The sequence below is a fragment of the Cyanistes caeruleus genome, chromosome Z (genome assembly GCF_971803275.1).
Source record: "Cyanistes caeruleus chromosome Z, bCyaCae1.hap1.1, whole genome shotgun sequence".
In the NCBI taxonomy this organism is placed as follows: domain Eukaryota; kingdom Metazoa; phylum Chordata; class Aves; order Passeriformes; family Paridae; genus Cyanistes; species Cyanistes caeruleus.
Genome location: NC_141732.1, coordinates 60,209,485 through 60,234,050, shown reverse-complemented (window position 1 = coordinate 60,234,050; position 24,566 = coordinate 60,209,485). Strand labels below are relative to the sequence as shown.

The following is a 24,566-nucleotide window of genomic DNA, read 5'->3' as shown; positions in this document are numbered from 1 at the left end:
GGCACTGGTGCTGTGCCAGTGCTGTACAGCAGAAGGCAAACACTGGTGTGTTATCAACACCTCTGTAGCTACTGGTGCAAAGCACAGCACTGTGAGGGCTGCTGTAAAGAAAATAAACTTTGTCTCAGCCACACACAATGCATCCCAGTCTTGCAATGAAATCAGATAGGGCAGTGAGTGGCTTCTGTCACAAAGAGACGACTTTAGTTACAAGTTTAGTAGATTTGATAGGCAGAGAGAGATGCCAATGAGTAGGGCTAGAATTAAGAGTATGCTGAATGTACTGTAAAGAGGTGGACAAGGGTCATGTGGTAAAGAAATTGAACAGCTAGGCACAGAATTTCACAGGAGACCTAAATTTGGCTTTACATCCAGTTTTCTTGAAAATCACAAAACAATGTAGTAACACAAATTGTTTTGTCTTTTTTTCCTTGTATATGTGGATCTGATATACCACTATCGCTGTGTTCTACTTCCTCTATACAGAAAAAACTGATTCTCACTATTAACAGGTTATGGCCCTGATGATCCTGGAGTATTGTGCCTGTTGTTATTTAGGTTTTCTATATCTGCTCCCTACTTGGACATTATTTCATAACTCAACAGTTTACTTTTTCATCAAGCATCTGAGAATACTGGGTTTAACTTCTGTTTTTCTGCCTGATGGCACTTTTTCAGATAGCAGATTTTTTGGTATGGTATCCCTGCTGCCATGGATTATATTTAATTTTGTAATGGGTACAGAAGATTCTATTGTAATACCTATGTGACTGCCTTGAAACTGGAGCTCTGCTACACCATTAAAACTGCACTACAAGTGTACTACTGCACTAAAACTGTACTACAAGAGCCTTACATGCAATGCTGTCCAGCTATTGCCTTCAACTGGTATTTCTGTCTATGGTTCTGCTAGTGACAGACTGCCCAGGAGGAGGGTCTGCATTGTGGGGCCCAGGGCTTCTGAAACTGTGGGGTTTGAGATGTCCTATCTCTCCTCAAGCTGCACAAGTTGCTGGCTTCCAAAATTCCTCTGCTCAGCAGCACAGCTCTCCAACAGCAGCACAGGTCTTGCACAAAAGGTCTGGGGGGGCCCTAGGTACTCTGATCCAAGTAGCCTCCTCTTGGCACCAGCTACAGGGTGGGCGGATCACACTCTCCAAGCAAGGACAGCACCAACAAAGGCACCCTGCATCAAGGGCTGCTGACTACACTTGCTACAAGCTGCCAGAGCATCCCCAGGCCCACAGGCCAGTGGGCCCCTTGCCCTGTACCTGGCAGCAGTAGGTCACTCGATTTTTTTGGAGGGTTCCTGGGAGCATCTGGTCTCTTCTACTGCTTTTTGAAAGCCTCATCTCAAGTACTGACAGCATCACCCTCCCTTACAGTTCAGACTGTCTTCTCTGTGGCACTCCCTGATTTCAGCTCTGCTGCCTTGTGTTTGCTTTTCTGGAATTCTCACATTCCTCTGAGAATGTCACTTTTGTTTCCATTCTGCAATATCTGAACTATTGCTCTGTATTAAGGATCAGCATTAAGTATGGTAAAAGTTGCAGCTGTTTGGCGTAAAGGAAAACATCAAAAGAGCACTAAATCCAGTGTTTTAAACTACATCAGAAATAGTGTGCACAGGCTATCAAAAGTAATTTCTATGTGTGGATAAACATTGCTAAGCTCTGAAAGATTCAGTTAACATATAGCTTGTAATAATTGAGTCAGGGCACTTTCAGTCCCTCAAATTTAGATCAATACCTGATTAAAAGCTTTAGAAGTGCACTTAGAACATGCAATAAAACATATGACTGGGCTGGTAAGGTTCCTGAGATGGCCAAGAAGAGTTCGTCATATAAAGTCGTATTGCTGAATTAATGAAGCTTTTCTGCATGGCCCAAATATTAGAGCACCAGGAATTAAATTTCTTACCACAGTAGTCTGCAACATCGATTTTTGCAGCTGCATAACACAAGGGGCAGTGTGGCTCTGTGCTGCATCCATTTCATGAGGCATAGCTGGATGCTGCAAATGGCTGAAATGTTTTATGCTTCAGTATTGTTCAAAGTAATAAAAAAAATTGTGGCAAAATATTCACTCTTGTTTGCCAGGTGTGGAAATACTGACTGGGACAAGCCTTTCATGGACTGTCTTTTAATAGACAAAGTGGTAGCAGATGAACCAGATGCTCTACAAAGAAATTCTCATTCAACTGCTAATGTTGGGAATTTATAAAGAAACTTTGGAGAAAAAAACAACAACAACAATAAAAAGGGGTAAAAGCTTTCTACTGAATTAGAAGTATGCACTGGCAAAATACAGAATTTCTAAGTATTGTGCCAGAGCTCTTAACATCAGTGTTTTAGCATATTTGATTTATTTTCATCTGCAAGAACTTCTGCTTGCAATAGAAGAATTGACAACTGGTTTTGAATATGGAGAACGTATTTTTGCTGAGAATGCTTCTCCCAAAAACTACTTCAGCTGAAAGCTATGGTTTCACTACAGAGAAACTGAGGTTTACTAATAAATATTGAAATAGTAACAGCTTGTTAGCTGACATGATACTAAGTCCTGCAGAAATGAAATAATCATGTTAAATTGTCTCATTTGTTAACTGAGATGAGCAATAGCAGATGAGGTTGGAGTTGATGCATGCAAGGGTTAGAAACTATGCTAAAAACCTCCAAACAGATAAAACATCTAAACAAACTTTTTTTCTGCTGCATTTTAATTTTATGAAAACACACTGGGTGATTTCCTGACCCTGCAGTGTATGGTGTTACTTAATTGTAAATGTAGTTAATCTATTATAGATTGAATCATTATCTGCTTATATTTTAAGACATTTGAAGACACAAAGGATGTTTTTTTAGTGTTACTACTTACAAAACTCACTTTGTTTTGTAATACTGCCTTTTTTTTGCCACTTTAAAAAAAAAGTGGGAAGTAAATCATTCACGTTTATCTCACCTAGATATACTCCAGTTTTCAAGCTTCACAATTATAAAATTCTATTATATACTTAGGCCACAAAAAAAACTTCTCACCCTGCTACTACAAAAAGTGATTGGAAAGGAGAAGAAATTAATCCAAGTGAATTTCAAAATTTTCTGCCTAGCACCCTTGAATTACCTTGTTCAGACAGGGTCTTTTGATGTTTAAAAACATCTTCCCCTTATGTAGAATTACATGCTGTGATTCCCAGCAGGATAACCTCACAGCAAAGAGGAAAGATGCTTTTTTTCGCTCCAGTGGACACCTACCCAAACAGTTCCAATTACATGTCCTGCCAGAAAAACAGCAAGTAGCAGATATCCTAGCAGACAGTCAATCTAATTAAAAAAACCCAACAAAACCAACCAAAAAAACCCAAAACAAAATTCCTGTTAAGTTTTTATACTTACCTTTAATTTCCCTATATGTACATAGTCACATATATCGGTATTAAAAGTATATCATAAAACTATTAGTCTATCTACTGATATGTAGGCTTTTATAGAGCTTTTAAAAAGGGTTTTCTAAAATCCCCTTTTGAAGAAAAAAATGCTTCTGTAATCTAAGAAGTGTTGTCTGTAGAAAAGATACTAGATTTCAGAAGTGACTGTAGAAATGCTGCCCTGAAAGGTAACTGTATGAAGAACTTGTTTTCAGATTAAGATTCTCAAATCTTAAATGTTTTTGTGCATTTTCCCAGTCTCTAAGTGGTGGAGATATCCTTTGTTAATACGTGCTTGGGGATTCAGAGTTAGCAACACTACCTCAGGTTGTCAGCTAACTCCCTCATCTTATTATGAATTAAGTTTTAAAATAATTGCAAGTCTGTGGTGGGTTTTAGCACTGCCTAAAATCACCAGGGCACTTACTTATTGTGAGATACGGATTAGGAGAAGGCTTAAAGCTACTCCATCTTTGAGTCAAGCAATTTTATGGGGAGAAGAATGTCACTGTGAAACACACTCCTAGAGCTGCTAATGTGACTCTTCTAATGGATACTGCTGTACTTAATACAGAAATCCTAAATTTTTTCATGTGTTTGCTGTAAAACAGATAAAAAGCAGATGCAGAAATCTCACAGCTGTTTTGGTTTACCAATGCTAACTTGTACAGCTGACTGCCATCCAGAGGCAGCAGGTTTAAACTGGTTTCAGCTGCTTACACTGACCAAGTAGCATTCATCTGTTAATCTCATCATAGGCAGGATTCTAAGATTTCCAGATAAACTTGAATCTGGGGAGAACCATTACTACTCTAGAAATTTTATCTGGGAAAAATATTTTCATCATTTTTCTGGGCAGGTATATAAATTGATTTTATACTTTCTTTTTGAATAATTTTATAGAATTTTTGGGATTCAGATTGGATTGGGGATTACTACACAGAACTAAGACTTTGTTTTCTGTAAGAAGTTTTCCTGTTCTACATGAGTCTTCTTGAAAAAACTCCATAATTTATACTAAAGCATATATAAAAATGAGAAGAGTTACCCAATAAACCTGAAAGGTGTAACAATGAAAAGGGGATGAAGCCACTTCTTGTACTTGGGAAGAACTGTGGGTCTGCTGGAGTTTAGAATAAAGTCTGATGTCTTTGAAATGTTACAAAGTTAGCATTTTCAGATTTGTCTGTATTTGAAAGTTAGTTCAAATTAATCTGATGTATGAACATGTGTCTGTGAAACTGGAACTTGTGTCTGAGCGCAAATAGGAAATATGAGTATGATCAGCAGTAGTTCGTACCGGCAGTCTACTGTGAGTAGTAGGAGATTGGCATTTGAAGATTATACTTCTTGATTAATTTACAGGAGAGGGAATTAATGTCATAGAAGAGGAATTGGTTTCCTGTGTTCTGCATCACTAATCTACACAAAACATTTGAGAACTTGGTTATGCAATAAGGAAAGTGGTGTAAAGTTACTGTTTATGAAAACAAACTTAGATAGGTAACTTAGGCTATACAAAAAAAATTTGCCTATATTGGCATTCTTGTACTGCTTTCAGAAGAGCAGAAAAAGCAAAATACTTTAAGGGATGGTATGGGACAAAGTTACAAAAGCCTTGAGAACATCAAGATAAACAGTATTAGACATTCTCCCCTCATTCATGAGCCATTTCATGGCAGCAGAAGGCTATCAAGTAGTCAGGCAGTTTTCTCTTTATAAATCCATACTCACAACTCCCAGTCTTCTTCTTGTCCTAAACATGTTTGAAAATGGCTGTCAGGGGAATTTGCTTCATCACTTTCCCAGGGACTGAGGTGGGGCTTGTGAAAAATGAGGTTCACATAATCTTTATAGAATTTAAAAGTTTAATAAAAAAGACAATTAGGAGAAAAAAACAAAGTAAAGTATACAGATACGGCCAGGTGTCTCTGCATTCAGCCAAGAGAGCACACCTTCCTGACAAAGGATTGCCCCTAAAAAACAGAACCCTACTACATATCCATAAATTCTCGTACATATTCATACATTCTTCTTAGGATCTTTGATGTTCTTCTGTTTAGTTTTCTCTTGCCCCCTTCCCAATAGATCAGTCTTCTTGGCACCATCGAGATTTACATTCCCTGATACCAGAAATGCAATAAATTCCTCCCCCCAGAGTCCTGGTCACTGCTGTCTTCATCTGGATAAGATAGTTTACAAAAGAAAAAAAGGGTCTCCAGCTATCTTTTTCAGTCTTTGGGTTATACAGACAAAAGTAGTTTTTGTTTTAATACTGTGTCATAGCTTAACATATATGTATTATACCACTATTTCTAACAGAAATAAAGGAAACTATGTTAATACAACAAAATTTCCCATTCTTATATACATAACATTCATTTTAGTATTTGCGAAAAGCCAACAATATAATATGTAACTATAACAGACTAATTTCCCCCTAATTTTACCAATGCTCCTTCCAGCCAACCAGAATCTAGGGGTGACATTTGCCTCCCCAAGTACTATGACTCTGAAAGATAATTAGAGATGGTCACACAGTGCACTGGCTAGATTCCTCAGCACTCACAGAAACATCCCATCATGTCCTGTGACCATGCATGTGAACAATCCCTTTAACCTTGCTCTCCTTGACCATGGGTACATCTCCTTTGCTCAAGCTATCTCATTAGTCTCAAGGATTTTAGATTTCCAGAAGCAAGTTTTACCAGTGCTAGAGGAGTGGTTGAATCTGAAGTTAAATTTCATTTCTCATAAATTGCTTAAAACTTAGAACATTTTATTTTTATCAAATAATTGTTAGCTCTGTGGCTAACATTCTTTTTGAAGTCTTTAAGGTTCCATTTAAAGAAAGCTGATGAAAGCTTTCTAGTGCTTCTTTCTTTTACCTCATGTGATTTCTGCCCCCTGCAAGTGCAGCAAGTACCACAGAGAAGTCCACCTCTATCAGACCACCTATTGTCTGCTTAAAAGATGACTTCTTGTAATGAAAAGACTTTTCTCCTGATCCTCTAAAACAGCTTTTATTGTAACTTCTTTCTGAATTGCCAGTATTTTTCTACTAGTACTTGCAATTAACATTACCCGGTAAATGCTTTTTAATTCTCATGGGAATATCACAGAATATAGTCTTAGTCAAAAGGTTAATAGTCACTGTTATTTAACAGCTTCACCATTTTTCATTTAGGTAACCTGGAATTTAAGTTTAAATCCAAAAAGACGACGGACAGAATGCCTTGTGTTTTGCTTGTTAACCTGACAAGCAAGGTGGAAGTGAAAGAATTTATTTACTGAAGCTTTATTTACATGCACAAACACAGTTAATAACAAGTAAAAACAAGTGAGCAAAATTGAAAAGTAACTTGTACACATATTAATTCACTTTGATCACTGCTAAAGTTTTCTCTAGACCTACAGCAATTTCTAAGATGCAAGTCTGTTATCCATTGATTAAAGAGATGTTTGAGCACTACTTGTATGATTCCCTTTTTGACCATCTACTCTTTTTATTTCTCAAAGCTCACGGGGTTTTTATTTTAGGAGAGGAAGTGGCTCCTTAACACCTTTGAATTTTGAACAGTTTGACTAAAATAGTCATTGCTTGCTTCCAGCCTTTTAGTGGCAGCATGTGTGACCCAAAGCTTTCAGAGTTAGATTTTCAGGAGTCTGGGATTGGTGTGATTTTTTTGCCTATTCTTCTTGAAATAGAAATTCATTGATTTTCCAAGCTAATTTTGTACTGTGGCAGGGACAGATAATTACAAAATTTAAACACTGTTTTGCTTGCTTTGTTTTCAGAGAGCAAACCCGTAGCTCAGAATTTCGTATGTACTGTTACAGGCTTTATCTGAAGAAGGGTATCTCAGTCGGTTCTGACATCACAAGGCTCTTTGTGAATTTTAGAGCTCTTTTTTATTTTGGACTCTCCACTGAGAGATACAAGGAGAATGGATAAGAATATTCACACCAGAAATAACTTCTACATCTCTACTAACCATCTTTGGACAAGATGTATTAGTGAAAACATAACAAAACTTTATGTAAGGTTCCTAAAAATAGTATAATAGTATCAGTTTCATTTTCCACAATATATAACAAAATATCTGGAAGCTCCAGTTAAACTTCTTTCAAGCTAACTAGAAGCTGCCAGAATGGCTGAAAGGATTTAAGTCTTGTGCTTTTAGAATATGAATTTTATTTAGAAAGAGATGAGTGCACTGATAGTAATTTTGAAGTTAAGTCCTATCTGAAACATATGCATAAACGTATTTAAAATCTGACAATTCTGAGAGAAAAAAAAATCTGACAAAATCTGTATCTCTGACAATTGCTTAGAATGACATTTCTGTAATGTATTGAGCATCAATAAAGGAAGCACTGCCCAGACTTATCCATGGAAATTCAGTAAGAACTGACCTACTTGCTCAGGGAACTGTCACAAATTTACAGTATTTTTCAGCCCAGATAGCTTCAGAAATGCTTCAGTCTCTTCTCAGTTCATGCCTGCGGCATGGAAAGTCTTACAAACTGTCTGAAACCTTAAGCCTTTCAATGCCAAGATGCACGGGTCCATACCACTAGGAAAGACTGCAGTTTGATCCTTAATAGTGATACCCCACACATGAAGTGTTCAGCCTCATTTTGTTCAGCCGGTGTAGCTTTTAAGGAGAATCTGAACTACAACTGCAGGCAAGATTAATTTAATTGGGATAGAGTCACAGTCAATTTTTAACAGAACCATTTACAACCCGTTCTATTACAAGCCTTTCCTGTTTAGACAGAGGGTGTGTTCAGAGGTTGGTTTTTTTTCCCTAGGCCGATTAAACTGTCTCTTACTAAACGCGGCCACCAAAGGCGCAATTAAACGCAAAACCTCATTTTTCTCTGGGGCCTCTCCCCTGACGGGCCCGAGCCGCCGACGGGGCCGCCAGGGCAGCCCCTGGCCGGGCGCGCGTCAGCAGCGGCCGCCGTGCGCGCGCGAAGGCGAGCGGCAGGGGCGGGCCCGCACGGCCCGCTCCTCTTCCTGGGCGGGGCACGGGCCCCGCTCCGGTCCCGCCCTACACACGGCGGCCCAGCCGGCTCCATGTGAGGTGGCTCCTGAGGAAGCGAGCCATCTTCACGTCGCGGGCGGGCCGGAGGCCCCACCGGCAGGGGCCGCCCGTCCGTCCGAGAACTCTTCTGGGAGCAGTCGAGTGCACCGCTAAGAGCGCCCGCTCGCGAGGCCGCTCCGGCCGGTGGCGCGCGCCCCTCTCGGTGGGCGGGCCCGCGCCCCCGGGTGCGCGCGGTAAGGCTGGGCAGGCGTCGCCATGATGAACAGCGGCGGGATCGGGGTCCCCTTGGGCTTCCCCCTGGGCCCCACGTCTGTCATCCAGGTCACCAACCTCTCCTCGGCCGTGACCAGCGAGCAGATGCGGACGCTCTTCGGCTTCCTGGGAGATATCGAGGAGCTGCGTCTCTATCCCCCGGAGTAAGTGGGGCCCGTGCAACCCTCCGCAGCGACGGAGACTAGGAATGAGGGAGAGGCGCGGAGGGGCCGGGGGGTGGCGAGAAGGGCAGGGGTAGGAGGCCAGACGCGCCATTTTGAGTGCGGGCACCAGGGAAGCGTCACGTGGTCCCTCCGCTTTGTATGGCCGGAGCGACGGGGAAAGAGCTGCGCCCTCACTTAAGATGGCGGCGCCAGCCGTTTTCCCCCTTTCCTAAAAACCCGCTTTCTGCGGCCTATCTGTTTCCTCGCCCGCGCTGGGTGCAGGCGAGCTAGACCGGGGAGTTCCAGGCCTGCCCTCGCCCGACTGCCTTTATTTTTTTCTTTTTTTCCCTTCTGGGAAAGGGAAGGGCGCTGTGCTCCGAGAAGGGGGCCTTTCGAGCAGAAGCCAGAGTAGCTGAGGTTTTGCAGAGGGCAAAGGAAGGTACCTGCCCTGCCTTGTGTTCGGAGTCGCCCCCAGTAAGACTTAACGCAGTAAATTAATCATGGGCATCGCATCTCTTCCTAAATTATAGCGGTTCGCGTGGTGTCAGCAGCGTGCGAGGGGTGCGCTCAGGTGGGAGATGCAGGGGTTTGCAGAATAACAGTACTGCCTCTCCCGAGAAGGCGATGATCAGCAGAAAAGGGGAAGAAATGAACATTTTTTCTTCTCTCGAGGCAGCAGTTGTACTAGGAAGCGAATAACAAATGTGCCTTGTCAAACCTTGTAATTTCTTAGAAAAATAAAATCGGAATAGTGGGAAGGAGAAGGTGTTGTTAGCATCCCAATACGTGAACTTTGATACAAAAATGCTCAGGCTAACAAAACTTCGATTTCCAAAAAAGAATAGCCAAAAAGTTGCTGTTCATCAGTTTTTATGTAGCAAACATCTGACTATGTTCGAATACCAATCATTCGGGAAAAAAAATATATTTTACATGTAAAGATATGCTTAAAGTAAGATAATGCCTTACTGATAGATATATGATGGGTTTTTATACAGTTTTCTAGGGCTTTGTCCTGGACGTGTTCCATAGTTGATTCTTTATATTTTGGGTTTTCTCTTGACTGAATATATATTTTTTTTGTTATGGTTGTTGCTCTTGTCTTTCATTAGGTTATATAACAGATTTTAATGGAAATGGGGACTTTCTTGACATTCATACACAGATAATGTTTATGCTAACATGTCCAATTTTGCCAGGGTATATATACACATAAATCACTAAAATCCAGTACCATAGTAGGGAATAACTTGGGAATGTCAAGGTTATAATGCTGATGAATTCAGTTTTCAGAGATAGGATGCAGGATTGTGATTACCTGTTTAACTCTTGATTTTATTTACTATTATTTACGCATAAATGTTAGAAGTATAGTTTTCCTTGCCTCATACTTAAGGACATTTGAGTTGACTTCCAGATTGCTACCTTGGAAGAAAATGAAGTATTCAGTGCCCTTCCTTAGAAACAAAAAAAAAAGTGCCTCCTGTTGTCTTTCTCAATATTTAAATAACATTGTGATAAATTCATAAAATAGTATTTCATTGGCAAGTCTGTGGGAGGCAAAGGTGTCCCAAACAAAATGTAGATCACTATCAGTTTGCAGTACAGTTAAAAATGGAATCTGGTTTGCAGGATGTGACAGGTCTTTTGCCTTGGGTGTGTACTCCAGTATGGTAGCCACTGACACAGCCTAGTGGTGTTTTCCAATTTGGCAGGAGACCTGTAATTGGATTCTTAGTCCCAGACATGCACAGACGGTCCCGTGCACTTGTGACCCAGCTGAAGTTTGCCTTTCAGAATAGCCTTCAAAATTACATGTACATGTAGCAATGAGCCTTCAGTTGTGGCTTTTAGAGGATTTTTGAGCAGTTGAACAGAGTGTTGAAAAACTTATGGAGCAACAGCTGAGTTTTTGCAGAATGAGTTGTTTGAAAGCAGGGAGTTGCAAACCGTCTCTACTAGGTGTGGAAAGACCTGCTGTGTGATACTGCTTACTTCTGAATAGTCTTGAATGGTCTTGGAAGCTAGAATATTATTCTCTGTTTGAGAATAAACTTTTGGTTTAACCAAAAGTTGGATGTTGGGCTGGTTTGTCATAGCCCTTCCCTAGTCAAGGGCAAGACTGGATTGGCCTCTGTGTTCTGCCACCAGGAAGCTCCGCTCTGGTTGCAACCCAGTAGGCGTTGAGAGGTGGAGACACATGCCATACCAGACCTTGGCAATGGGGTTTGGGGCCTCCTCTGGTTTGGAGCATAAAAGTGTTCTGTTCATGAGCCAGAGTATTTGGACAAAGCCTAGCTTAGCATTGAGAGGTGCCACCCACATCACTCTCACTTGTATAGCTTACCTGTTCTGACGCATGTGGATGGGCTACCTTCACTTAACCAAGAAAAGGAACATGTCATCTGAGAAAAGGGCTCGTCGTGTGTATGGTCCAATAACATTGTTATAGCCTGCAGTGACAGCAATATAGGGGATGCTTCTGAGGCAAAACACACACGGCCATATTTAAACTGATCTGCACAGTTATTCCATAATATTCTCTTAATGAGTTACTAATTTCTATCATTTCCTCCACATCTCTCAAACCCTACTTCCCTGCCCCACCTGAGAAAACTTGGACAGTTAGAGAAATGCAGCCTTTTCTTTGTTTTTCTTTTTTTAAATACCATAGATTTCTGAATAGATCTTTCTTAGGAAATACTTCAGTTAATTTTTATTCTGTTAGGAGATGAAAGTTGCTGTCTTTCTACAAAGGGAAACAAAAATGTTAGAAATGTCCAAATACTATTTAGATATTTATTTCCTCTTAATTTTTTTTTCTGAAATGACTAATTTAATTTTAGTAACTTTGAATCAGAGATATATGAGCTGCTTTTTGGCATCAAGGCTGTGTAACCTAGGAAAAAGATCACGAGTTTCCGTCAATTCAGCCTCAGTAAAGGCTAGCAAAAAAGAGAATTGGAATAGGACTTTACTGTTTTAGGAAAGCCTTCTTAAAAAGGCTGATGGGAGGATTTTGGAGGACCCCTTCATAAAAGGAGAGGACTTGATCACTGTTAAGCCTTCTAGAATTACAGATCTCTTAGATCTTAGTAATTTCTCTTGATGCAACTTCGGTGTGTTTTTAGTAGAGATGGTTGCCTTATAGAGAATTTCTCTTTCCTAACCTTTGGAAAACACTTGGTATCAAGATGTCTTTGTAGGTGCTCATTTGCACCAGTGTTCAGACATCTAATATTTTTTAACATACTGGCCACATATGTGGCTATGCCAAATAGCTTTTGTGTTCTAAATCAGGAAATACAGGAGAGTAAATGTTACAAAAACGCTTGTCATTGCAGGCTTCATAGATTTTAAAATTAATAAGGATTATTTGGGGGTGGGGGGGTGGTCCTGAAACTTCCTAGAGCAGAATTATATTTTTGAGTTGGCAATGAAGAAAAAAACCCCAGGAGATACTAGAAGTCTTCAGCAGTGTGGACCATTTAACCTTCAGTGGTGGCTTCAGCCATTTGGCTTGTAACACTGAGGGGTATATTTAAAAAGAGACAAGCAAACACAATAACAGAAAACCCAAAGATACCATCTTCTCCCTCCCCTTAGAGTCTTCTCCCCAACCAAACCAACCAAACCAAACCAAATAAAAAGCTACTTGTGGCCATAGAAGCCTTTGGTGGTAAGCAAAGTTTCTCTAGAGTACTGAAAAAGTCACGGCTGGCTGTCACCACTTACAGCTGGCTCAGGAGCTATTCTATGCAGTTATTTCCTTCCTGGGTGTGGAAATTTGAAACGGTGAAAACATGAGCCACTACAAATAAATAAAGTGGGCAGAAGAAATGTAGTCATCTTGTAATGTTTTTCTAAATTGTATGAGGTTGACTTTCATGTTTGTGTCTCCCACTCCCTGTTCAGTTTTTCCTTCACAGTGCTGTCTGTTCTTACAGAATTTTCCGTCATAGATGTTTGTGAATGCCATTCTGAATTTGGCCTTCTCTAGATATTATACATTGGTGCTCCTGTCCTGGTAGCCAGAATCATACTAGTCTGCCTGCCTCATGGATACATTCTTGGTTTATTTTTGTAAATAGTATGATGAGATGATGTGTCTAAAACTTCGGATTTGTATTTAAATCCTGAAAGCTAATAGAATTTCATAGAATAACTGGGGAAGCATGTGCCCAAGCACGTTCAATTCAAGGGGATTCCAAGATGGGTTAAACTTGATTTGCTGCTGGTACTTCCAGAAATAGAAGTGTTTCCATTTTGGTTGAGACAGGACCAGGTGAAACAGTCTATGCAACATTTTTTCCATGATTTCAAATGAAAATTGCAGATATTTCAACAATATCATATTGTATTCTCTCTTTGAATATTTTATCTGTACTTCCTTTGTGTGAAGAAATAAGCTGCTAATTTGAACCTTGACAATGGAATCCATTTTTAAAGCAAACTTTAGTTATTTTGATCAAGATTGCAGTGTTTACATATTCTCGGTTGGCATGCTGTGTAACAGAAAAGTAAATTACAAATTTTCTTCCCTTTTGTAGCCAAATGGTGAGTTGTTCCTACTTCCTCCAGTGTAACTTACTCCATGCTACATTGTGCCAAACTTAGGCAAAGGGTGAAAATTGGTTTTGTTACATTGGTCAGCTAAGACCCAGTATTTGCAAGCCCTCTCTAGAACTGCTTTTATCTTCGTAAGACTTAATAAAACTACTTTTATGAAAGCTGGAGAAAGAATATTGATTATTACAGGCTAATATCTGAAGGACCCACCAAAGAATGGCAGGGCTTGTTGTTTGACTTTCCTAAACTAAGATTATTTTCAGAAAAAAAGATAAACTATGAAATAATTACATGGCAATTGTAATTGTCAAGTAAATATGCTACTTAAAATAGTAATTTGAAATGTACTATTCAGTGTTGAGTAGCCAGATAATAGAAGAAAACTAGTCTTGTTAGTGATTTTGGCTTATGTAAATTTTCATTAGAAAGCTGCTCAATGCGTTTTTCACTGATACAACAAATTGGCTGGTTAGTAGATTTCTGTACTTCAAACTTCCTTTTCTAGGAAAAAAACTTTTTTTTTTCTTTAAGGAGTAATAGTTAAAAATACATGCATGCACTTATGATTGTTATTTTTTCCTTTTATCTTGCAGCAACGCACCTCTTGCTTTTTCCTCCAAAGTATGTTATATTAAGTTTCGTGAAGCATCGAGTGTTGGTGTGGCCCAGCATCTAACTAACACGGTTTTTATTGACAGAGCTTTGATAGTTGTACCCTGTGCAGAAGGTTGGTATTTTTGACATTTTTTCCCAATGTTGGTCTTTGTTGTGTCTGTTGTTTTAAGCTTTCCATGTAAGGTGATGCTCTGTTGTTATTTCATTTTATTGCGTTTTGAAAAAAGGCCTTGAAACAAAATTGAAAATTGAATGAAGAAAAACACAGTTATACATGTTTAATTGAAATTCAGCAATAGCAAAAAGATAGTTGGTTTAAGTTATGATAACTCAGGTTTCCATTGTAATTGCATATTTTTAAGGAAAAGAAAGGAATATAATTAATTATATTTTGTGTTAGCAAGTATATTTGCACACAGAGTTCTCACTGAAGTCAATGGAGCCCTGAAAAGATTAAGTAATTTCCTGACACATAACATTGCAGTTTGAGTCATAATGTGTCACCTTTGCTGTAGAGAGCTTTTTGGTGATTTGTTCTTTTTTAAAGATACTGGTTATTTCTACATTTTTTTAGAGTGAATCCCAGTTTTTTCTTATAGACATGATATATTCATTTGGCCATTTTAAAGTCATCTAATCTAAGATACTTATCATTCAAAATACTGTTTGAATATAACACTATAATAAACTAAATAAACTGTTAGTTTAATTTTTAAAAAACAATTTTTCCTTATTGTTACTGTTGAAAACGTTACTTCAAGTGGGATAAAAAACTTTTCTTATGTATACTGGTACTCCTTTGCTTTGGATGTCTGTTTAAATATGCAGTGATCTGTCCAGAAAGCTCCCATTACAAAATGTTCTTAAAACTCTTAATGAGATAAAATACTTGATGGATGCTAAATTGACAGATGGTCCTTTAACTGGCTCTGAAGCCGTGCTTTTACGGATGTGTTGAGTACCAGACAGTTTGTGTGGTTAGTACAAGCATCCTAGATTTGAATACAGTTACATGGAGCAGGGTTCCATGGCAGGCATATCAATGGAGTTAGGCAGAACTTCATTGACTTCATTTGGATCACTGTGGAATTTAGCCTCAGACTGGTGCTGTACCTTTTACCTCTTTAAAATTGAATCATTCTAGCTGATGGAGTGAACCTGACTTTTAATTTGGTTGCTGTTTTGCCATGATCAGCAGCATGTAGAGTAGTTGAACTGTAAACTGTAACAGATCAAGAAGTACCTCTTATTAACGTTTCTAACTGCAAGAGTCAGGTTTTGGTTCAAAAAAATTACTATTGACTTCTTGCAGTTTGTTAACAGTGGTTCCAGAGTACCATTTTTCAGCATGATTCCTGCATCATGATCTAGATAGTGTTCTACACTATCTAGATATAGATATGTATCTATAGCTACAGTAGAGTGCTGCTGTAATATTCATCTGGGACGTTATTAACAAACTGACAAGTCTCCAAAATTTCACGAACTATAAAAGTAGTTTCACTAAAGGCCATATTGACCTGCAGTGTACTGCTTATTCTTGTAGCTTTCTTAGACAGGTCATACAGCACATATATTTGTCTTTGTAAAGCCTAGATTTTTAGTTCCTTTTGTGTCTTGTTTTGGGGGCTCTTTGTTTTCATATTTTTAACTTGTTCTTAAATTACAAATAGAATATTCCTGTATACAAAAAGAATACTGCTGTATGCACTGGAAGCTCTGTAGAGGCTTAGGGGACCAGAGTCTCCAATTGCCCCTAAATAAACAGTCTAAAGATTATTCAGAATCTTAGTTTTATATTTCATCGATGAGATCTTAACAGTGGTTCAGTACTACCAGAGAGGGAAGATGGCTGCCTAATGAGTGAACAACACTTCCTGGTGTTTTTCTTGTGATGAGATCACTGCCTGACATGATATGGCAACAGGCAGGTAAAGCTATATTTTACTGTGTCTTTTGTGGTAGACAGTGAATGAAAGGAGAATAAACCAAAATTCTAACAAATCTTTTTAAAAATCTACTCATAACTGGCTGATCAGGCATTACTGAGAAAACATTGTCACTGTTCAGAGTCATTCTGGACTCCACAGAAATGTATGCATAGTTAGGTGAACAAGTGATTGCGTTTTGAGGTCCCTTTTTTTTATGTCAAAATGCTCTTTATATTAGAATCAGTTATTTATAAAAAGATGTGAATTTAAACAAATTTAATTTTCTGATGAACTTAGTGTGTGGAATAAGTATGGCTTTGGAGACCATGCCACAAGGGTTTTTACTATGTATCATATGATGCATTGTTAATGGAGTCAGTGGAGTGGATCATGGGTTTTAAAAGTAGTGATGGCTTTTTATCCTACCAGGAGGTAAAATTATACCACTGGCCAACATTGCCAGTAACAAAACATTTAATGTGTGAAGTTAAACATAGAGGAGAGGTAAAACGGAAATCTGAAAGCCTGGTTCAAAAAAAAAGAACAAAATCTGAAATTTGGAATGTATTTAACAGTGGTAAATCAAGGAGGAAGTCACTACAGAATGGTATCAATGAAAAGTATGTAACATTTGATGAACAACTGAACAAAAGTGTAATTGTAAATGAAGTAAGAGTATTAAGCTGTGAAAATATGACTTTTTGTATGTGTGTATTGGTAGGTTTTTCTTTAAATATACTTTGAAAATGCAAAGGTTGAAAGCTAAACAAAGATGCCACCCTAATCTTTCTAAATTTTATGTCCACATTATCTGGTAGATGGATTTTGACTATTAATTTGGTTTTGTATGTTTTCTCTGTGTGATATTTGTGCATTATTAGATGACTAGACTGGCCAAGGCAGACCTGTTACACTTGCCTGAGTTAGGCATTGTTTGCCATGCCACTAAACCTGCCGCCAAGTGAAACCTTCATGGGGGAAATGAGATCGAAGTCTGACCTGCTGAAGATGGACGCCCTGTCTCTGTTTTTATTTTATTTTGCTTTCTTTCCTTTGTTTCTTTTATTTTTATTTTATTTTGTCCCTTTTTTGTTTTGTTCTGTTAAATCTCTTTCCCTTGTACTTGTGAACTGGTACTTCAGTTCTGTAAAATGATGTCTGTAAAGGGTTCACAGTGTTTGATTTTGAAGTTGACCTGGAGCTGCTTATGAATGGTGGATGGTATACAGAGAATTTAGAATATGATTAGTTTTTAATGCTCTGAATTAAGGATAAATTTGATTTGGAATTCTTTTAAGTATCTAAATTCAACAGATGAGTACATTGTGTCAAAAGACAGGAGAAGTGAAAAATTTATCAGTTCCAAGATACATTCTTCCATATGTTGCACTTTTTAAGATTGTATTGGAAAAGGACAGTTGAAACTATTACTTCTGGAGAAAGCAACTTTAGAAAGTAAAGCCATAATATTTCTCTGCTATTTTTCCTCAGCAGAGTGTTTTATTTTATGTTTCAAGAGCTATTTAAAAGAAGACTTAATATTTATGTCCAACATGATGATATAAAATAATTATTTCTGAAATTGCACTTTGATGAATATTGAATGTCATGAAATATTTGTTTGCTTCTGATGAAACCTTGCTCCAATGAGGTCAGTGGTAGTAAGATTTCATCCTTCTTTTTCCCTGTAACTTTCAGAAAAAACTATTTACCACTCATAAGTACAATTGCAGCCTGAAGTTTTGGTTGGAGTGTGTTATGTGAGACATACTGTCTTTTAACACTGTTACTTGTGGAAGATTGAATCAATTCTCTTCGTGTGTGTGTGTGTGTGTGTGTGTGTGTGTGTTGCACTTTGACATGCTCTAGTGGTGATTATTTCAGGAAGAGGTTTAAAAAAACACTGAAGTCAGAAAAAAAAAAGAGTTTTTCCAGTCATCTCAGAGTCTCAGAAGCCCTGGCAATTCATGCTGGAGTGATTGAGATGGTTCTCATCCCTAAAGGATGTTTTTACTTCTCGTGAAACAGAAGCCCTGAAACAGAAGTGGTGGTGGACAAAGTGGTGTGTCTAGTCCTCAGGCATTGCTTTTCCCAGCCAACTGCACTGGGATCTCTTGGTTTCACTCCTTTCACCACACTCTGCACTGCAGCTGGGAAGAGCTTTGATTTGTGATGTTTGTTGGATTTGGCTGTGACAGTTGTAATTGCCAGTAGCTGTAATCTCTTTATTCCCTTCTGCTAGATCCAGAATCTAAACTAAGATTCATGAATTGGATCTCATAGAAATTATTTTATTTCTAAGTGTACATGTTCCATTGGTGTAAAGTAGCAGGAAAATAATTAACTTTTTTAATGTTTAAAGTAGATTGTCATCTCTTCAGCATTTTTAAAACAAGCAAACTCATTGCAGAAGCAATTTTGAATGTGAGGATTAACTCTACAGGTTCACCACAAAGAGCTGGAAATTAATTTCTCTTGAGCACTTGAGGACTAAAAATACTGTGATTAGTACTTGTATGATGCAGATGATTATGTTTAGTCTTCAGCATAATGGGTACTAGTATGGACTAGGTTGTCTAGGGCTCTTTAGACTAATGGTACAGAAGAGTAGCAGTCACAACTATGTCTTCAGGCAACAGTGGGGCTATGTACATTTCCTCCCAGATTCTTTTGCAAGGCGAAGAATCAATAAATGATCATAGAACCTGTAGCTTACTAAGCAGAAGAGCTTATAAGAAATCTGTCTAAGGATGTGGTGTAGATACCGCATATTTATTTTGACTGCTTCCCTCATTAGAAAATAAATATCTTCACCTCATTCTTATGCAGATTTTAAATACCATGTTCTAAAAATGAAAGTATTATTCTTAAACTAAATTGTCGTAAACGGTTGCATTATAATATGCAACATTTTAAGTCTATTTAGTGGGCTTGTATTTCCTTTACAAATACAATCATAGAGGTAAAACTGCAAAATTTAAAGCTTTTAACTCATGCGGTTATTTGGATTCTCATGTTAATTTGTTTTTCAAAGCTATTTAAAGAATATGAAGGTAGATATTCTAGATAATGATTTTTTTTTTCTTCCTCTTCATGAAGTGTTTTGTAGTTTATTAAAATTTGACCTCGTCATAAAAACTGGAAAAGTTACTCGGAAGAGACAGTGTCTTAGAATATACAGGCAAATTTTCAGGGTTCTGTCTGTAGAAATAGACCCTTTCTCATTCTTGAAAACAAAATAAATGAATCTTTCTTTGTGGTATCGAACTGACCAGCTTGATTTTGTATTTAAAATAGAACTTAACATTGTTGAAAGACCAAAGTATTCTGGAAATAATGCTGCAAACTTTACAATTTACATATGCATGCTGTTCATTCTGTGAGCTGCTATAGTGGTGAACTTACCTGAAATGTTCAGTGGATTTATTAGACAATGTTTCAGCAAGTTAATGATTACTGTGCTATGATCCATATACTAAAAGTTTAGGCTTCTACTGAAGTCACTTTATGAACTTGAGTCATTGTCTTAGTTATATGTGCCTAACTGAGCTCCTGTTTAAAAGGGCTAAATGCCTAAGCATTTTGTAAGTTTACCTGGTTAAGTGTGTATTGAATTGGCTGTATGTAAGTGCATACTTAAATTAGGCATATACTTATGTACAGTAGTGACCAAGGATCTCAGTTAGCATGCAGGCACACCACTACAAGAGCCATTTCTGCCATTGGATTTAATTGTGCCATGTTTCTTCATCCATAGAAACCTGCATGAGTAGCTGTTTAATTGCAAGATGCTCACTGTTCAGGATAAGTTCTGGTTCATTAGTAATTTGAAAAAACTTTAATACTTTGATATTCAGAAGAACTGATACATAATTCTATGCCTAATTCGCATGCACATCTGCTGGAACTGTATATTCAAAAGCCTGTTGGTAGGCCTAAATATTAGGCAAGGTGCACAAAGTGCCTGATACTTTTGAGCAGTCAGGCAAATTAGGTACACCTCATTGCATGCCTGACTTCAAGATGAGATCTGTTAAGAGTGCTGAACATTGTGATGGTGGCTTAAATTCATGCATGTTTTTTAAAAAAGCCCTGGAAGTCATTATTGCACATTTTACTACTAAGTGCTAATAATTTTCCGATTTTTCTCCCTTAGATAGCAAAATCAAATGATTTCTTACATGTTAAGGAGCAAAGTGTCTCAAACATTAACATAAATAAAAATAAATGTAAATAGGAAGCATGGAAAAAAATGGGTACTGTTACTTTATCTTTTCTGTTCCATTCATGCTACTTATAAATTAAGTTTCATTTAGATTTGTTTTGTCATTTGGTCATATCCAGCTGTAACCCAGACTTTCCTGCAGATCTGTAGAGCAGGTTTGCAGCACTTGTTTCTTGTCATTTTTTAAAGTAGTATGTTTTCTGTGGTGTCAGTTAGAATTCATATCGCTAAACCTGCATGGTGTTTTGAAACCTACTTCAGTTTTTCCTTTTTGATAAGAATATATATCAGTCTTCAGATTTTGGATTTAGATGTTCTGTAGTTAAAATGTGCAGTTTGAGTCAAATCAGAAAACCACTGGCACAGCTTTTTATATATTACTTGACTATTAAAGCAAGGTTTAAATAAGAACATTTACTTTATTAATATCCATGGGGTAATACCAATGGACTCTACCAAAGTTGGTTAGCCTGATCAATTATGATTTTCTTCAATCTCAGTAAATTTAGAGTTAACTTACCAGTTTCAGATAAACTGAAGTGACTAAAATGTGAGAGTACAAATCTAAGTTTTTTCTACTCTTCCTTCCTCTACCTTCAACTTCACTTGTAGTATGTATTCTGTGCAGTCACAGTAGTTCAGTAGTTTATTATTTTATGTTTTATTTATTTTTACATTCTAATTAGGTAGCACCAGAGGAATAAAGAAAAGCACAAATTTCAATCAGCACATACTTTGGGGTTTTTTTCTTTCTTTTTTCTTTGTTTTATTTTCTTTTTTTCTCTTTTCTTTGTTTTTTTTTCTTTTTTTTTCTCTTTTTTTTTTCTTTTTTTTTTTTTTTTTTTTTCTTTCTTTTACTGATTTGGTTATTTGCCATTTCTGGGGATTAAACTTTAAAAAATGTTCTTCTTTTCTGTATCTGATGTTCTGTGTGCTATTAGTGATGCAGCCAACACGAACGGTTGTCATGTGTAAAACAACTTTCGATCACCGCGAAAACACCGCCCTGGGAAAGCGTCCATGCTTGATATCGTTTGGTTCATGAACGTTAAGTTTCCAGTACAGGTGACCCATAGCTCAAAGTGTTAAATAATTATATACATTATTCAGTTTTTAAAATAATAATCCATTAATGAGATTGTTAGTCTTTGAAGTTTTGCTCACTTTTGTTTTTCCTAATAGAGCAGGGTAAAAGGAAAAACTTAAGTTATTTTTTTCTTTGTAAGGATCTGGTAGATAGATTCATTGTTATTTATTACATTTTTAAATGCAAGGGTAATTGTAAAATCATAGAAAGAGTAACATCTGGCTAGTGTTCCAACTCTGTGTAATGCTTTCATTTGCTTCTTCAGGTAAAATCCCAGATGAAGCCAAAGCCCTCTCTCTATTGGCGCCTGCTCCTACTATGACAAGTCTGATGCCTGGTGCAGGATTGCTTCCTATACCTACACCAACCCCCTTGACTACAGTAAGTTCAATGTTTATCATTTGTAGTTTTCTCTGTTCTCTGTAGCATTTTTTGTGTACAGGATCAAGGGCTACCTGATCCATGGATGTTGCAGTGAGGGTTTAGCTGTGGTAACTCCTGAGGACTGAGGATCATAAGATATCCATGTGCTACCTTTCCAGGGTTTTTCTTTTGGATTACTATTTTCCAAAATAGTGGGTAAATACTGGTTTTGGTTCTTGTTCTTTTTTAATTGCCATCCTGCCCTGTAGGACCATTAATTTGATCCAATTAATTTGATTTGTTATTCACTAACAAAAAAATTATTAAAGTTACATTAACAGCAGTTCTTCAGAATATTAAAAACTGCAGTAGACACTTTTACTTGATATCTCTGTGACAAGATTTTTGACTGTTAGACTGTCTAACAATGTTTTCACTGTGAAAAGTAGAGGAGCTTGGTTCTGCTGTTTTTCCTTTTGACCCTCTGTAAGCCTTTCTTGGCATCAGCAGGTTGCTGTAATTTATTGAAGAAAAAATTAAGGTTAAAATAGAGTAGATTTTTCCTTTGCTACATAAAAAAGGTTCCGATGGCTTGTTACAAATTCTCCATACTTTTTAGAAATTTCATTTCCTCAAAAGGCAGTTGCTATTTGGGTAGAGAAAATTCAAACCAGGAACTCAATGGACCAGTTTTCGTAGTGATTTTTAAGTGACTTTTTATAACATTTCACAGGAGAGTTTTCCAGTTCCAAACATGAAAAGCTGTATTTTTCTCTAGGTATGAGTGGAAGAACTTAGACAGAATATTCTTTGCATTTCAACTGTAATTAATCTTGTCTTGGGTGATTCATTTGTCCAAAAGACACTTTGGTCATTTTCATGACCCTGAGTGCTGGAACTTCCCTTATTTCCTTGCTGGGCAAGATCTCAGCCATTCTTCATCTCATCCAAATACTTGTTTCAAAAAATTAATACTACTAGCAGTGTCTGAAAGAATCCTACTGCATGTAATTGACTCTAAGCATTAGAACCTGTGTATTTTGTGATTAATACATATTCCTGTCCAGATCTCTTTCATGTTAACTGATAACCCACAGATTACCTTAAATAAGGAAGCTTACTTCTTGGTAGAGTTTTCTGCTTTAGAAAAACCTGCTGTGCTGTGACCTTAAAGTGTATTGCTTATGTTCATTAGATCTGTTTTTGCAGAAATGCATCCAGGCAAACAAGCATTAAGAAATGGAATATCTTTCACGAGTGCTTGGTTGCAAAGTGAATGCTGTGCTTGTGTTTTCCAGCTTGGTGTTTCACTTGGTACTTTAGGGGCTATACCAGCAGCAGCATTGGATCCTAACATTACAGCACTGGGAGAAATACCACAACCACCAATTATGGGAAATGTGGATCCATCCAAAATTGATGAAATCAGGAGAACAGTCTATGTTGGAAACTTGAATTCCCAGGTACCTTTTTTTTTTGTTTCTGCGTTGTGGAAATACTAACAGAAGGTGTGAAAATGTTATCTCTGAATTCTAATCTTACATGTTTAAAGAGTTTCCATTAGTTAATGACAGCATGAATTTAAACATAACCCCCTAATTTTTATTTTTATTTTAATTATTCTTGATGTTTGAATTTTGGAGGTTCACATGCTAGTCAGATTAGATCAGGCTTTGTCAGAATACCAGAGAATCCACTGTAGGTCAGTTAAAGAAACCTACTTCAAATTGTGTGTGTTGATTAAATGTACAGTTTGGTTGTGTTAGATAAGCAATCCTCAGGAGTCATGAGATCATGGTAGCTGTCCACAGTACAATGCAGTTGCTTAGGTACAGTAAGATGGATTAATGTGTCCTACTGGAAGCTGCAAAATTAGCATAAATATCTTTCGGTCAGCAGCTTGGTTTTTCAAGAGGTGGTCTGATTAATTGAAAAATACTTGCTTTTGACTGATAGCAATATAAGTATTACATTTTGGGGTTTTTGACTTCTGGAGCAGCTACTGAGCGTGAAAGTACTATTGATTGTGATAAAATGAAACAAACTGGAAGCTAGAAGAAAACCACATAAATCTAAGTCCTTTAATATTGTTTGGATTTTTTGTTTTAGTTGATAAAAAGTTATAATTAGTAGCTTGGAAACAGGTATAAGGAAATTTCTTATCAGTTATTTCAGGTTAGTTGCCTGAAAAGTGCAAAATCCCATGAAAATTTCTTTCATTTTTTTTTACCTAGGTTAAGGACTAAGTGCTTGTGGCTGCACTATTTAAAATTGTAGAATATTCTTTAGATTAATGGAACTTAATGTAACATTCTCAAATTCATGTCACCTTTCTAATAATGATGACATATCGTTCCAAAAATCTGTAGCTTTTAGACTACCCAATATATTAGGTAAGTGTTTTTCATTGTACAGTTTACTTCAGCTGAGCTCTTCAACTCTTTCTAGACTACAACAGCAGATCAGCTGCTTGAATTCTTTAAGCAAGTTGGAGAAGTCAAGTTTGTGCGAATGGCAGGTGATGAGACGCAACCAACACGATTTGCTTTTGTGGAATTTGCAGACCAAAATTCTGTACCTCGAGCTCTTGCCTTTAATGGAGTTATGTTTGGAGACCGGCCACTGAAGTAAGAAATTAATTATTTACATGGCTGTTGAATGAGAGGTTTCTTTGTATCATTGTACACGAATTTATGAGTTATATGAGCAAAATGCTTTGACTAATATTTTTTTCATTATGAGGACCTGTTGTTAACAAACCAAAGCATTTTTATTAACTGAAATTTCACAGTTTGGTATACATTTCTCTCAATAGAATATGTATAGCTTGAGTAAAATACATTCATATTAATCTCAAGGTAGTGTAAGCTATACTAGTGAAA

General features: G+C 37.4%; 1 protein-coding gene across 2 annotated transcripts in view; it reads left to right on the top strand.

The window, feature by feature from the left end:
* The first annotated feature begins 8,347 nt into the window (after positions 1-8,347).
* SREK1 (splicing regulatory glutamic acid and lysine rich protein 1) overlaps positions 8,348-24,566 on the top strand; it is a 36,345-nt gene continuing 20,126 nt past the window's right edge. The window contains exons 1-6 of one of the 2 annotated variants that reach the window (XM_086869411.1): positions 8,357-8,894; positions 14,057-14,190; positions 21,176-21,299; positions 21,587-21,702; positions 22,983-23,147; positions 24,133-24,311. In XM_086869411.1, the coding sequence (XP_086725537.1) occupies positions 21,640-21,702; positions 22,983-23,147; positions 24,133-24,311 (407 nt within the window). In that variant the 5' untranslated portion in view covers positions 8,357-8,894; positions 14,057-14,190; positions 21,176-21,299; positions 21,587-21,639. Of the gene's footprint in view, positions 8,895-14,056; positions 14,191-21,175; positions 21,300-21,586; positions 21,703-22,982; positions 23,148-24,132; positions 24,312-24,566 lie in introns of both variants that reach the window. The other variant, XM_023943819.2, reaches the window with a different exon arrangement.